The sequence below is a fragment of the Pteropus medius genome, unplaced genomic scaffold, assembly GCF_902729225.1.
Source record: "Pteropus medius unplaced genomic scaffold, Ma_sr-lr_union100, whole genome shotgun sequence".
Lineage (NCBI taxonomy): Eukaryota > Metazoa > Chordata > Mammalia > Chiroptera > Pteropodidae > Pteropus > Pteropus medius.
In genome coordinates, this window is record NW_024349800.1 from 675,408 (window position 1) to 688,904 (window position 13,497).

The 13,497-nt window shown below is 42.7% G+C and overlaps 1 protein-coding gene across 5 annotated transcripts in view; it reads right to left on the reverse strand.

Annotated features, from left to right (window-relative positions):
- Window positions 1-4,297, reverse strand: part of NUP210 (nucleoporin 210) — a 96,439-nt gene extending 92,142 nt beyond the window's left edge. For 4 of the 5 annotated variants that reach the window (XR_005658146.1, XR_005658147.1, XM_039886584.1 and 1 more), the window contains exon 1: window positions 4,083-4,297. Coding sequence is in view for 3 of the 5 variants with exons in the window: in XM_039886584.1 (XP_039742518.1) it covers window positions 4,083-4,255 (173 nt within the window). In the remaining 2 variants the exon portion in view is untranslated. The remainder of the gene's footprint in view (window positions 1-4,082) is intronic. The other variant, XM_039886582.1, reaches the window with a different exon arrangement.
- Between the last annotated feature and the right edge of the window lie 9,200 nt (window positions 4,298-13,497).

A 13,497-nucleotide genomic window follows, 5' to 3' on the forward strand; every position in this document is an offset into this window, starting at 1 on the left:
AGCCTCTGGTAGAATTTTTTGGCTAAGCTTCCACATGATAAATTTCTAATTTTAATGTCAGAGCCTCATTCTCCAGTTTCTCTCATGTCCTATCACCTCACCAGTCCAGCTTCCAGCTCATGAACTGCCTCTGACCTGAAGGCTGAGTCTGCCAGCCCAGCAGAAGACACCCGGGCTGGATGATGTTCCAACTTGATTCAGAAAGTAGAGGGGTTTCAGGAAGAGCTAGAGGGAACCTTCACCCCACCCTCTCTCCCCTAACTTCAGTCAGCAAAGGGCTGAAATGTGACTTGCTGCTATTTCCTCTTACTAGAGGCAGGCAGAGGGACTCTGGGACATGTATATCCAAGAGGTCTCTTATCTCCCACAGTCATGGGTCATTAAGGACAAAGGGACTATGGAATCTTTGGCTCCCACTGATTCTCCAAGGGTCATCTGAGCTGCCTGGGACACAACAGGCTCCAAGAACAAGCTCCACCGTGTGGGACCCATGCAGCAGAAAGGGCTCCCACTGGCCTCTCTGAGAATCCTTATACCTGTGGCTGAGAAGTACCCAGGGCCATGGTGAGCAGGTATACCCTGATTCAGGACAAAGCCTGAGAGGCACAACAGGCAGCTCCAAGGTGCCCTAGAGTGGCTTTTCAGCACAGGAAAGGAGAAGTCTGGGCACAGCTCAGTTTAGTGCAGGCTGTGCATCTCCTACCAGATGCTCTTTACCAGGCAGGTCTACTGTACCCTCCTAGTTCAGCTGGAGGGAGTACTGTTGCTCACACTTTACACTTGTAACCTTATCCAGTCAGACACCCTTGGCCATTAGGGTGATTCATCCAGAGGCCTGGGAGGCTACACAAACCCTTTTCCCCCAAGGAGCAGCCAATGGCTGACTAACAGTGGATAAAAAACCTCAAAAGCCTGGTCTCCCCCTTGCCTCAACCGGCAGTGCAATTCAACTCCAGAGGGTCACATGGTTCGACCCAAGGCTAGACTTTCTCTGAGACCACATCTTCATTCATCTCCCCTTCCATATTCTACTTGTACCACTTATCCCACTCATCAGAGTACTCTCTCAATAAACCACATGCACCAAATCCTCATCTCAGCCTCTGCTTCTGGGAAACCAATCTAAGACATTCACTTTCTCCAAGATAGGACAGCCCACCGAAGAATCCAGAAACCCTGGGACTTGGACTATAGATTAAAAAAATAAACAGATAATGTAACATCTACTAAGTAGAACGGTGCTCGGACACTGAATGTTTAGGAAATTTTTGAAACAGCATAGAAAAATACTTGGGCTTTAATGTTAGCTGGTGGTTGGAAAAGAAGGGGGCTACCAAGTGGTCCAAATACCAGGTTTGAGCTTCCAGGGGGAAAATAAGTGATGAAAAGGAAATCAAAATGGTGACTGATTGTATTACAGTCGAAAGGTTATGATATATTTCTCTTTCTCTTTTTTCTACTTTCTCAATTTTCTATGTAATATTTTTTATACAAAGAGTACCTTAAAGAGGACCTAATGAAATTTACTTTATATAGCACTTTCAATAACACAAAATATCAGAAAAGAATCAGGAACTTGTCACATAGCCAGCAATTGTGGATGAAACTGGAGGGATTCAATTAGATTGGCAAATTAGCCAGAGGCTATAAATTCCTGAGTGAGGTGGGTCAAGAGGTGTCCTATGGGCTCTTGCTTAACTCACAGACCACCACCGCTTTAGGACATCACATACAGCACTTCATATTCTGAGGCTTAGACTGAAACGTGGGCATTTTAAACTAGAAAATCTCTATGGTTCTTCTGACCTTAAAATTGTCAAATTATTTGATGCTATAAAATCAAGAAACAGTTAAAGTAAACTTAAAGCCACTGACTCAGGCATGTAGTGATTTCAGTAAACTTGGAGCTTGGCCACAAATTCAAAGGATGAGCAAAAATTCCAAGGTACAGAAGAGTGTTCACTTTCTTTGTGTTTCATCACAGAGACTTAACGATGAAATCCTCGGATGCAGAGGATATTTTCCTCCCAGGTTTAGATTACTGGGGACATACAGCTTGTCTGCATGGCAACTCTTAAAATCTTCAGAGAAGAGTCTTCAAAAACTAAAGCAATAAATGACGAAACTAGGCACGGAGCTACTGAAAATAAAACATTTTCAGTGCTTGATTGATGGAAGACTTTCCTGTGACTTTAAGGAAGAAATCACAACCACCAACCACCTCTGAGGAGACACATGAGATAAGCAGTCACACATCTGCAAGAAAAACTATGGGCTCAGACACAAAACAAGAAATAACACTTAGCACTTCTTCGATGCATCGGAGACGAGGAATGTTTTTCCCCTTCCTTCTAATAAGCTATACAAGTAAATTAAAATCCCCCGAGTCCATCTCAAAAGAAAATGCAGTTAGAAAAAAAAAAAAGATTACTTCATGGGAAAAAAAGTACAGCTATAAAATCTCATAGAAAGTGGCATACAGCTACATACAAAGGAATTCATTTGAAGCCAGCTGTTTTTAATAACCAACTTTGTCTTGCCCATATTCAAGAGGACAGCTTCAACCAGAGAACACGCATCTTGCAAAGCATGGACTAACAGCCGAACTTCTCACACAAGAGAAGGCATATAGGGATACAGAAAACTTAAAGCAGATCAGCCTGATGGCAAGCCAGAAACAAGACCCTGCAGGCACATAAGGCACTGAACCCAAAATACAACTAGCTGAGGTAGCATGTCCTTAATTCAGGAGGCCCACTTTCAGAAAATAAATAGATACAAGTAAGGAATAATGCCGCTCTGGGCACCATACTTGCATATATGCACAGACTAATATTCAAACAGCCTACATACATACACATCATTCTTTGTAATGTGATCCCACCTTGTAAAGCCTCAATACTGATCCAGCTTTGAAACAGGAAAAAAGAGGAGTAAATGTGTATTATGAGGGGTGCCAGGAGGCAGAAGACTACCTCCTCCTTTTCATCTCTAGCAAGATCCATCTGTGAAGTGTGGGTGGGGCTTCAGTCACACCAAGGGTTGTCTCCACCCTAGTAGGAGTAGAAGCCATCTGCAGTAAGGAAGGGCTGGTGGACCACATCACCCTGCCCAGCCAAAGGCCCAGCTGGGGCTCCCGATTGGGGTAGGAAGGGACAGAGTTTTCTAGTTTCATTAGTTTTGGGGTTGCCCAGATCATATCCCCCACAATGAGTGTAGAATTCCTGTGTTCCCCCAGGCAGCCAGCAGGAGAGGTGTGGAAAAAGGACTGTTTGGGGGCATCAAGGCTAACTGTGGGCAACCCGGGAGTGCATCATCAACCATTCCCTTGTGTCTCATCTTTCAAACGGATCCCTAGTGTTTCCTCCGAAAGACCTTTCATCCCAGGTTTAAGTTCCTCCCAAAGATGCTGAAGAGATATGATCTGACTCCCACATATGCCTTCCACACTTCTCCACAAACCCAATTCTCAAGCCAGTCCGGCGCCAAGGTTGAGTTCCCGTCACGAGACAAACTCAAGAAACCTGCGTCTCCTGACTAGAGCTGGGCAGCGCCTTGTCCACCTGCTCTCTGGAGTCTAGGACAAGACCATGTGGATCCCTGTCTAGGTCCCTGCAACTCCGGTACATTCCTCTCCATACTGGATAAGGCCTGAAGGCCCCCCTCCGGGAGCCAGGCCGATCAGGGGGCCTCCCTTCTCCCGCACATCCCATAAACACGCAGGTCATGGCTGACCAGGCCTAGACCGGCTCCGCTCCCGCCGTAGCGACGCAGAGACCCCAGCAGTGCCATGCGCAGCGGCGGCGACCTGCGAGTACGCCATCAGGTCACGCGCGACAAGCCACCCAGGCGTGGCCTCCTGGCCGCCGCACCTGCAGTGCGCCAGCCCGCTGGGGGCGCTCCCGGCCGCCCCGCCGGCCCCATGGCGCCAGCCCCGAACCGAAGGCAGCGCGCCCGCAGGTCACGCCGGAACAGCCTGCATCGCCTCCCCAGCGCCAGCGCACCTGCAGTTCAGTAGCCGGCTTCCCCGCCCCGGGCCCTCCTTCTCTCCCTCCCCGCTCCGGGCCGCGGCCGCGCCTCACCAGCGATAGCAACCCTCTGAGGCTTCCAGCGTGAAGTTCACGCGCGTGGCCCGCGTGAAGGGCAACAGCACTTTGGGGATGTTGAGCTTGGCCGCCGCGGCGGTGGGGCCCAGCGCAAGCAGCACTGAGAGCGCGAGCAGCAGCAGCGCCCGCCCCTGAGTCCGCGCCGCCATCCTCTCCGCGCTTCACCTCCCGCGACCCGGCCGCCCGCGCGCTCCCCCTCGCGCCCTCAGTCCCCGCCTGCGCGCCAAGCCAGCAGGTGATAAGCGCGGGAGGGAGAGAGGCGGGGCAAGGGCGGGGGCCTGCGGTCACTTCCCGGGCCTTGACGCGGCCTGAGCGCGGGAATTGAGGGGTCTGAGCCCCTGCTAACTCCACTCGTGGCCACGCGGGCGGACGGAGGGATTGGGGCCCCCTCCCCGGACCACGCAATGCGGGGGATGAGATGGGGCGCGCTCCCCAGTACACAGTGGGAGGCGGCGCGTGCCCGAGCCATGGTAGGGAGGAAGAAAGGATGGGGAGCGCGCCAGCGTGGGGAGAGACTGAATGCGCGCCCTGCACCACGCGGGATGCCCTGAGCGGTTTTCTGGCCTCCTTGCTCATTACCCATGGTTTCAAACTCTCCGGCAATACTTCACGCCAATGTGGAGCCTTCTAGCCATCACCGCAGTCATTCATTCGGCTCTGCTCAGCCACTCGACCTGGGCAGAGCGCAAAGGAGGCCGCTAGGCTTCCCCGACCTTGAGCTCAGTCAACACGCAAAGGGACAGGCAGAGCGCCAATGTGTGTATTATCCAGGTCCATACTCTCAAGAGGGGGGACCCTGGGTTCGGCAAGGGGAAGAAGACCTGCCTCAGCACTGAGGGCCCTATGTGTGCTTCCTCCCCCTTCAACCCCCTCACAGCCTTGCCAGGAAGGCGTTATAACCCCTATTTCTCAAGTTGAGTGGCCCGAAGAGCTCTCATTCAAGAATAGCGGTAGGGCTCTGGTATCAAAACTCTTGTTCTCTGCGCTGCACCATCTTCCAGAAGGCGGAGGCAGGTTACGCAAAGGAGCCAGCACTGCCAGAGCACCCTCTTAGCCTCACCGCTCCTCCTCCGGGTCGGGGGTGGGGGGATGAGGAATCATTCAGCATCACTAAATTCATCTGCACGCAGAAATCTTAAATCTTAAATTCAATCTACTTTCTATGGTTTGTAGTTTTTGTCATGAATTGCATGATAGTGGGTTCAGTGAGCACCAGGTGCACCAGTGCCTCTAAAATGTTAATCTTTGCAGGGAGGGCCCAGCCTAGTGGGAGGTCTGGAAGGGGCCTGAGTGAGCATGCGCAGGCCCAGCTTGTGTAAAGGGTCTAGGAAGTGCGCCGAGTTATAACAGGAAGAGCACATACTGACTTTACCACTTGACTAGGAAGGAGAATCTGAATTTCATTCATGCTGGGGAAGGCTTCTTGGAGGCAGTGGCCCCTAGACTGGGCATAGCTACCTTACTGGTCTTCAGGGGCCTAGATGGGTTTGAGCCTTCCCCTTAGGGGGGTTATTAGTGTTTTGGATGGTGATAAGGGGTGTCTTGGGGTCACGCTCAAAGCCTGAAAGCCCCAGACCAGGGAATATGTGTGTTGAGGGAACCTCTAGAGATCCCAAAGCTCGGGGGTCTTTCCTGTGTGGAACCAGGTGCTCTGGGAGGGAGAATTCCAATGGATTATCTTCTCAGAAGAAACATAAGAGCTGTATGGAAAAGCAACCCCAAAGGGAAATCTGTGAGAAAATTTCTCTGTGCTTGTTTGCACATTTTATTGATTTACAGAGCTAGTGATATGTGCCACAATTCAAATGAATCTCCAGGGAAGTATGTAGAGTGAATAAAAGGCCAGTCCCAAAAGGTTCCATACTGTATAATCCCATCATATAACATTGTTGAAATGCCATAATTATAGAAATAGCAGATAAGTGACTGACGGGGAGAGGGACAGGCCTGTGTAGGTGGAGTGTGATGTGGCTATATAAGGACAACATGAAAAATCCTTATGGTGGTGGAAATGTTCTGTATTTTGACTGTTTTCTGTCAGTGGTTACAATATTGCCATATGGTTTTGCAAGATGTTAACCATTGGGAGAAACTGGATAAAGGGATCTCTCTATATTATTTCTTACAACTGCATGTGAATCTTTAATTATCTCAAAAAAAGTTTATGCAAACAAAAAAGCAAATATACAAAAAAGCCTAACAAAATAATCTGGGTGGACACAGCTTCCTGACCTCCTGTATGTTTAATTTAAGGTAGTTAGGAAATTTCTTCAGCAAAAGACAACCAATAAGAAACAACAAAATGATGGATAAACATTTTCCCATTTGACATTTTCTTTTTATATTTTCCTTAAGCATTTCCCCCTTACCCTCATTTCAGTTTCCTATAAACTGATAAGGGATGGTGTCTGGGATGCTGCTGGGGGTTCATGTGGGCCACCTCACCTTCTCTATGTGGTCTGTTTCCAGTCCCTACCATTGGAACCCCTTCTTTAAGCGTCAAGTGCTTTAGCTGAGTTTCAGGGAGGCAGTGGGCTGTGTGGCCTGAGCAGACCATCTACTCAATGTACAGAGACTCTCAGGAATGGAAGGGACCCCAGGTTTGGGTGAGAGGGTTGTCTAGCTGATAAATAAAGTGAGAAAGGAAAATGTTTCCTGAGACTTATGTCAGTGCCTCCCAAACTCTTGTCATTTTCCTACCACCCTAAAACATCTTACAGTATCTAAGTACCACATGTACTATCATTTCCTATTTGTTTTTAAATCAAAATGTTTACATGTATTTAAGAAGAAATTTTTTTCACTTCTGTAAATAGAAAAATAGTATTAGTAGACAAAATAGAAATAACCATAAAATAGATAACAATGAAACAATGAAACATGGGGATGCTATCGAGTGGCTTCTTCTTTCCTGCCAAAGGCTCAGAACCCAAGGCCGGTTCTCACTGTTCAACTTAGGTATGACCAAGTACCAGACAATATCAAGACATGATGACCCCAACCTGAGCCTTTCTCCTTGAACATATGAGGCTTAAGTGAGAATTTAAAAAGCAAGGAAGTTTTTCATAGTGGGCTGTCACAGAGCCTATCCATCATTTTTTTTTTACAACAAATATAGTTTTTCAATTTTACAGTGGAGAATCTCAAACATTCATAATAGTAGACAGATTAGTAAAATGAAGCCCCATGACCATCCAGTCCCATGACCACAACCTATGGCCAGTTCCACTCCTTCTGAGCCAAACCTAGCTCCTAGCTCATGTCCTTTTGAAACAAATCCAAGACTTCCTTTAATTTCCTCTGCAATTCAGTGTGTGTATCTCTAAAAGGTAAGGACCCTTTTAAATATACACTATAACCACAATGCTATTATCATATCTAAATAATTAGTCATAAAATAGCCAATTAAGTTTAAATTTACAGCCATCATAAATGTCATAATTTTTTTCACAGTTTTATGTTTTAAGAATCAGGATCCAAGTAAGATTCACACATTGCAGTTGGTTGGAATGAGCTTTTAATCTATAAGTCTCCCTTTGCAATTTCTGTTATCCCTTTATATGTGGAGTAGACATTTGTATTTTAGTGTGCCCTCATACTGAGGTCTGCCTCCCCTCTGCCACACATTTGTGGGCACCACTGCAGCAGCAGTGGTTTCCCTGGTGCACAAATATGAAGCTAGGTTTTGGTCATGGTCCCTGGGAATTTAGGAAAGAGGAACCCACTATGAACCTTCAGCACCATCTCTGAGCTGGAAACCTCGGTGTTTGGGGAAATAAAACATAATAAAAAGACTGGGAGTATTGAAATGGCTTCAGTCTTTGCAAAATGTTTTCCCAGACTTCATGTATAAGCTGACAGTGCCATTTAATTATAGAAATTGCTGCTTTTTATCAATGCCCAGATAAGCTGCCTGCTTACAGGATCCAATTTCTATTTGTGTGCTTACTCTTGGGGCAGTTTTTCACACTTGCCACATTCATCCTATGCCAGGATCAATGACAATTTCAATTAGCTTCCTATGGGCTGCTGAACCCCTTCATCCTCGCCTACAGACTTTTGTCTCCATAGGCGTCACTGTAGAACAATGGCAACAAAATAAGCTGATAACAACTTCACACTGTCAGGCCCCCTCAGAAGCTCAGGCACATCTGTGTTATCCCAGCCAGCTAAGCCTAACACCGGCAGCCCTGTCTGGACACGACATAAGAGGGAGTCCTTGAATATCTCCAGGTAACCAAAACTGGAGGAAGGCCTGTCCTACTCCTGGCTTCCCAGAACTGCCCCAGCCTGTTTCCAAGAACTACAGGCAGCTCCACACTGGCGCCAGAGTAGTCAACACAGATCACCTGGCTGGCCCCTCACCTGGCTGGTTTCCCAGAGCCTCGCAGATGCCTTTGGCAGAGACTCCAATCTCCTTCTCATGGTTCTCAGGCCCTCCGAGGTGTCCCTGCTTACTACACAGTGTTGCCTCTTACTTCTGCTTCCTGCACCCCTAAACATAGCCTGGACACACCCCTATAATTCATACCTCTGATAATGAACCTAATGTATCTGACCCCCTACTGAAGACCATTTTTTAACACTCTTTTATACGACAAAATTATTTTCAGTAATAAACATTAATGCAACATAATAATGGCTGAGAAAAAAATAAGCTTTTTAACTATTTGATTAAGTTTTATATAAGCAAGCAAAAACATTTTAATAAAAAATAAAATAACTATTACAGCCAGAAAAGGAAAGGTAATGATTAATAATGTCTAATTACATTATGTATTTTTAAAAACATATATTGGCCTGTTGCAATAATGAATACCATTAGAGTATACTAGACCATTTAACAAGAACAATAAGAAATTTTCATTTTTAACCTATTTTTAAATTTATTAAATTTATTAAATTTATTAAAAATGTCTATATAGAATGTAAGATTTGTACTTACCAATCAAAAATATTAATCCTCGTAGTTTGCTCTCTTTCAGTGTTTTAAAATTCAAACCAAATAAGAACTATAGTGGTCACATATAATGGCCGAATCACAATAACAAGTGGTTTGTATTATTAATCAAAAAAAGTTCATCTAGATTTTCTATAATCACACAGAGTACTTGGTGATGTTAAAATGATCCAAAAGGGATATTAACAAAGTTATCGAATATGATACACAAATACGAGAAATCTTCAAATCAGCTAGAAAGCATATTTGTGATCAGTAGACAGACTGGATTCTACTCTACTATTCTTTTTTTTTTTAATATTTTATTTATTTATTTATTTTTCAACAGTGCAAAGCAGGTTTAATATTTGTTTTGTTTTGTTTTTAACATTTTATATATATTTTTTCCTGCCTCTCTCATCTCCTCTGGTAACTACTAGTCCATTCTCAATGTCCATGAATCTCTGTTAGTTTCTCCTCTTTATTTGTTGCTTTTAGGTTTATATCTCACATATGTGATATCATGTGATTTTCAATCTTTTTTGTCAGGCTTATTTTGCTTAGTATGATTATTTCAAGGTCCATCCATGTTGTTGCAAATGGCAGTATTTCATCTCTTCTTATGGCTGAGAAATATTCCATTGTATATATGTACCACAGCTTCTTTACCCAATCATCTATCGTAGGACACTTCGGTTGCTTCCATGTCCTGGCCACCGTAAATAATGCTGCTATGAACATCGGTGTGCAAATATCTTTTCGAATATGAGTTTTCAAGTCTTTGGGGTAAATACCCAGTAGAGGGATTGCTGGATCACATGGTAGGTCAATTCTTAGTTTTTTGAGGAACCTCCTTACCACTTTCCATAGTGGCTGTACCAATTTGCAGTCCCACCAGCAGTGTATGAGGGTTCCTATTTCTCCGCGTCTTCTCCAACATTTGTTATTACTTGTCCTGTTGATTATAGGCATTCTAACAGGTGTGAGATGCTATCTCACTGTGGTTTTGATTTGCATTTCCCTAGTAGCTAGCGATGTTGAGCATCTTTTCATATAATCGTTGGCCATTTGTATGTCCTCTAGGGAGAATTGTCTGTTCAGGTCCTCTGCCCATTTTTTGATTGGATCGTTTGTTTTCGTTGTTGTTGTTATTGAGTTGTATGGGTTCTTTGTATGTTTTGGATATTAGGCCCTTATCGGAGGCGTTGCTTGCAAATATATTTTCCCATTCGATGGTTGTCTCTTTACATTGTTGATGGTTTCTTTTGCTGAGCAGAAGCTTTTCAGTTTGATGTAGTCCCATTCATTTATTTTAGGTTTTACTTCCCTTGCTTTTGAGGTCAAATTCATAAAATCTTTAAGTCCAAGGTCCTTGAGTTTAGTTCCTATGTTTTCTTCTATGCATTTTATTGTTTCGGGTCTTATATTCGGGTCCTTAACCCATTTTGAGTTAATTTTGGTGTGTGGTGATAGACAAAGGTCTAGTTTGATTTTTCTGCAGGTGGCTTTCCAGTTTTTCCAGCACCACTTATCAAAGAGGCTTTCCTTTCTCCACTGTATGTTTCTGGCTTTTTGTCAAAAATTATTTGCCCATATAAACATGGGTTTACTTCTGGACTCTCGATTCTGTTCCACTTGTCCGTGTGTCTATTTTTCTGCCAATACCATGGCGTTTTGATTACTGTCGCTTTGTAGTATAATTTGAAGTTGGGCAGAGTGATGTCTCCAGCCTTGTTCTTTTTTCTCAGGATGGCTTTGGCAATTTGCAGTCTTTCGTACTTCTATACAAATCTGATGATTTTGTGTTCTATTTCTTTAAGAAATGCCGATGGGATTTTGATGGGGATTGCATTAAATCTGTATAATGCTTTAGGTAATATGGTCGTTTTAACTATGTTGATACTTCCAATCCAAGAACCTGGAATATCTTTCCATTTCTTTGTATCTTCTTCAATTTCTTTTAATAGGGTCTTATAGTTTTCTTTATATAGGTCCTTCACATGTTTCGTTAGATTTATTCCTAGGTATTTTATTCTTTTTGTTGCAGTTGCAAAAGGAACTATTTTTTCCACTTCTTTTTCTGACACTTCATTATTAGAGCGGAATAGGAACACTATGGATTTTTGAACGTCGATTGTGTGTCCAAAAACTTTACTGTATTTGCTTACTGTTTCTAGTAGTGTTCTTGTGGAGTCTTTAGGGTTTTCTACATAGGGAATCATGTCATCTGAAATAATGACAGTTTGATTTCTTCATTTCCTATTTGGATGCCTTTTATATATTTCTCTTGCCTGCTTGCACTCGCTAGGATCTCCAATGTCATATTGAATAACAGTGGTGATAGTGGACAGCCTTGCCTTGTTCCTGATCTTAGAAGAAAGGTTTTAGATTTCACCACTAAGTATAATGTTAGCTGAGGGCTTGTCATATATGGCCTTTATTATATTAAGGTATTTTCTTTCTATACTGATTTTTTTAAGTGTTTTGATCATAAATAAGTGCTATATCTTGTCGAAGGCTTTTTTTTGCATCTATTGGTATGATCATATGATTCTCATTTTTTAATTTTTTTATGTGGTGTATCACATTAATCGAGTTGCATATTCGAACCATCCCTGTGCCTCTGGAATGAAGCCCATTTGATCATGGTGTATAATCTTTTTAATATGTTGCTGTATTCAGTTTGCTAGTATCTTATTTAGGATTTTTGCGTCTGTGTTCATGAGATATATTGGTCTGTAGTTCTTTTTTTGTGTTATCTTTACCAGGTTTTGGTATCAGAGTGATATTGGCCTCATAAAATGAGTTGGGAAGTATTGCCTCCTCTTCGATTTTGGAAGAGTTTGAGGAGAATAGGTATTAAATCTTCTTCGAATGTTTAGTAGAATTCACTGGTGAAGCCATATGGTCCTGGGCTTTTACTTTTTGTATGTTTTGATGATTGTTTCAATTTCCATACTGCTGATCAGTCTGTTTAGATTTTCCAGTACTTCTTGATTCAGTCTAGGAAGGTTATATTTTTCCAAGTACTGGTACATTTCTTTTAGGTTATTAAATTTTGTATTACATACTTTTTCATAGAATTCTTGTATGATCCTTTGTATTTTGCAATATCAGTCGTAATTTCCCCTCTTTCATCCCTGATTTTGTTTATTTGTGTCCTTTCTCTTTTTTCTTTAGTGAGTCTAGCCAGGAGTATGACAATTTTATTACCTTTCAAAGAACCAGCTCTATGTTGCATTTATTTTTTCTATTTTTTTTTTTTTGTTTTCAATTCATTTACTTCTGCTCTAATTTTGATTATTTCTTTCCTTCTGCTGACTTTAGATGTCATTTGTTCTTCTTTTTCTAGTTTTTTAAGATAAAGCATTAGGTTGTTTATTTGGGCTCATTCTTGTTTTTGGAGGTAGGCCTGTAATGACATGAACTTTCCTCTTCTGACCACTTTTGCCGTGTCCCAAACGTTTTGATATGTTGTACTATCATTATCAGTTGTTTCTATGTATTTCTTGATCTTCCTTGTTACTTCTTCTCTGACCCAGTTATTCTTCAGTAGCATGTTGTTTTATCTCCATGTATTTGTGGTTCTTTCCGCTTTCTTTTTACAGTTGATCTCCAGTTTCAAAGCATTATAATCAGAGAATATGGTTGGTATGATTTCAATCCTCTTATATTTGTTGAAGCTATCTCTGTGTCCCTGTATGTGGTCGATCCTTGAGAATGTTTCATGTGCACTAGAGAAGAATGTATTAGTAGCTATTTTTGGATGAAAAGCTCTGTAAATGTCAATTGTATCCAGTTGGTCTAATGTATCATTTAAGGATGTCATTTCCTTATTGATTTTCTGTTTGGATGATCTGTCCATATCTGACGGTGACAATGTTTTGGTTTGTTTCTATGATAATGTTTTGGTTTGTTTCTCCCTTTAGTTCTGTTAGTAATTGCTTTGTATGTTTTGGGGGTCCGTGATTGGGAGCATAGATATTAATAAATGTTATGTCTTCTTGGTGCATGGTTCCCTTTATCATTATGAAGTGTCCCTTAGTATCTTTCCTTTCATTTTTTACTTTGAAGTCCACTCGTCCAATATTAGTACCACTACTCCCGCTTTTCTCTGAACGCCATTTGCTTGAAATATCATTTTTCATGCTTCACTTCGAGTCTATATTTGCCTTTGAAACTGAGATGTGTCTCCTGGAGGCAGCATATGGTTGCATTTTGTTTTGTGATCCAATCTGCAACTCTGTGCCTTTTTATTGGTGAGTTCAGTCCCTTTACATTTAGGGTGGTTATTAAAATATGAGGTCTTCTTATGGCCATTTTATCTTTTGCTTTCTGGTAGCTCGATGTTTCCATTGCTTCTTGTCCTTGGGTTTCTATTTTCTTTATTTTGGTTGGCTTTTGTTGGTTTTCCCTCTGGTCCTTCTTGTTTTATGTTATATACTTTGGTTC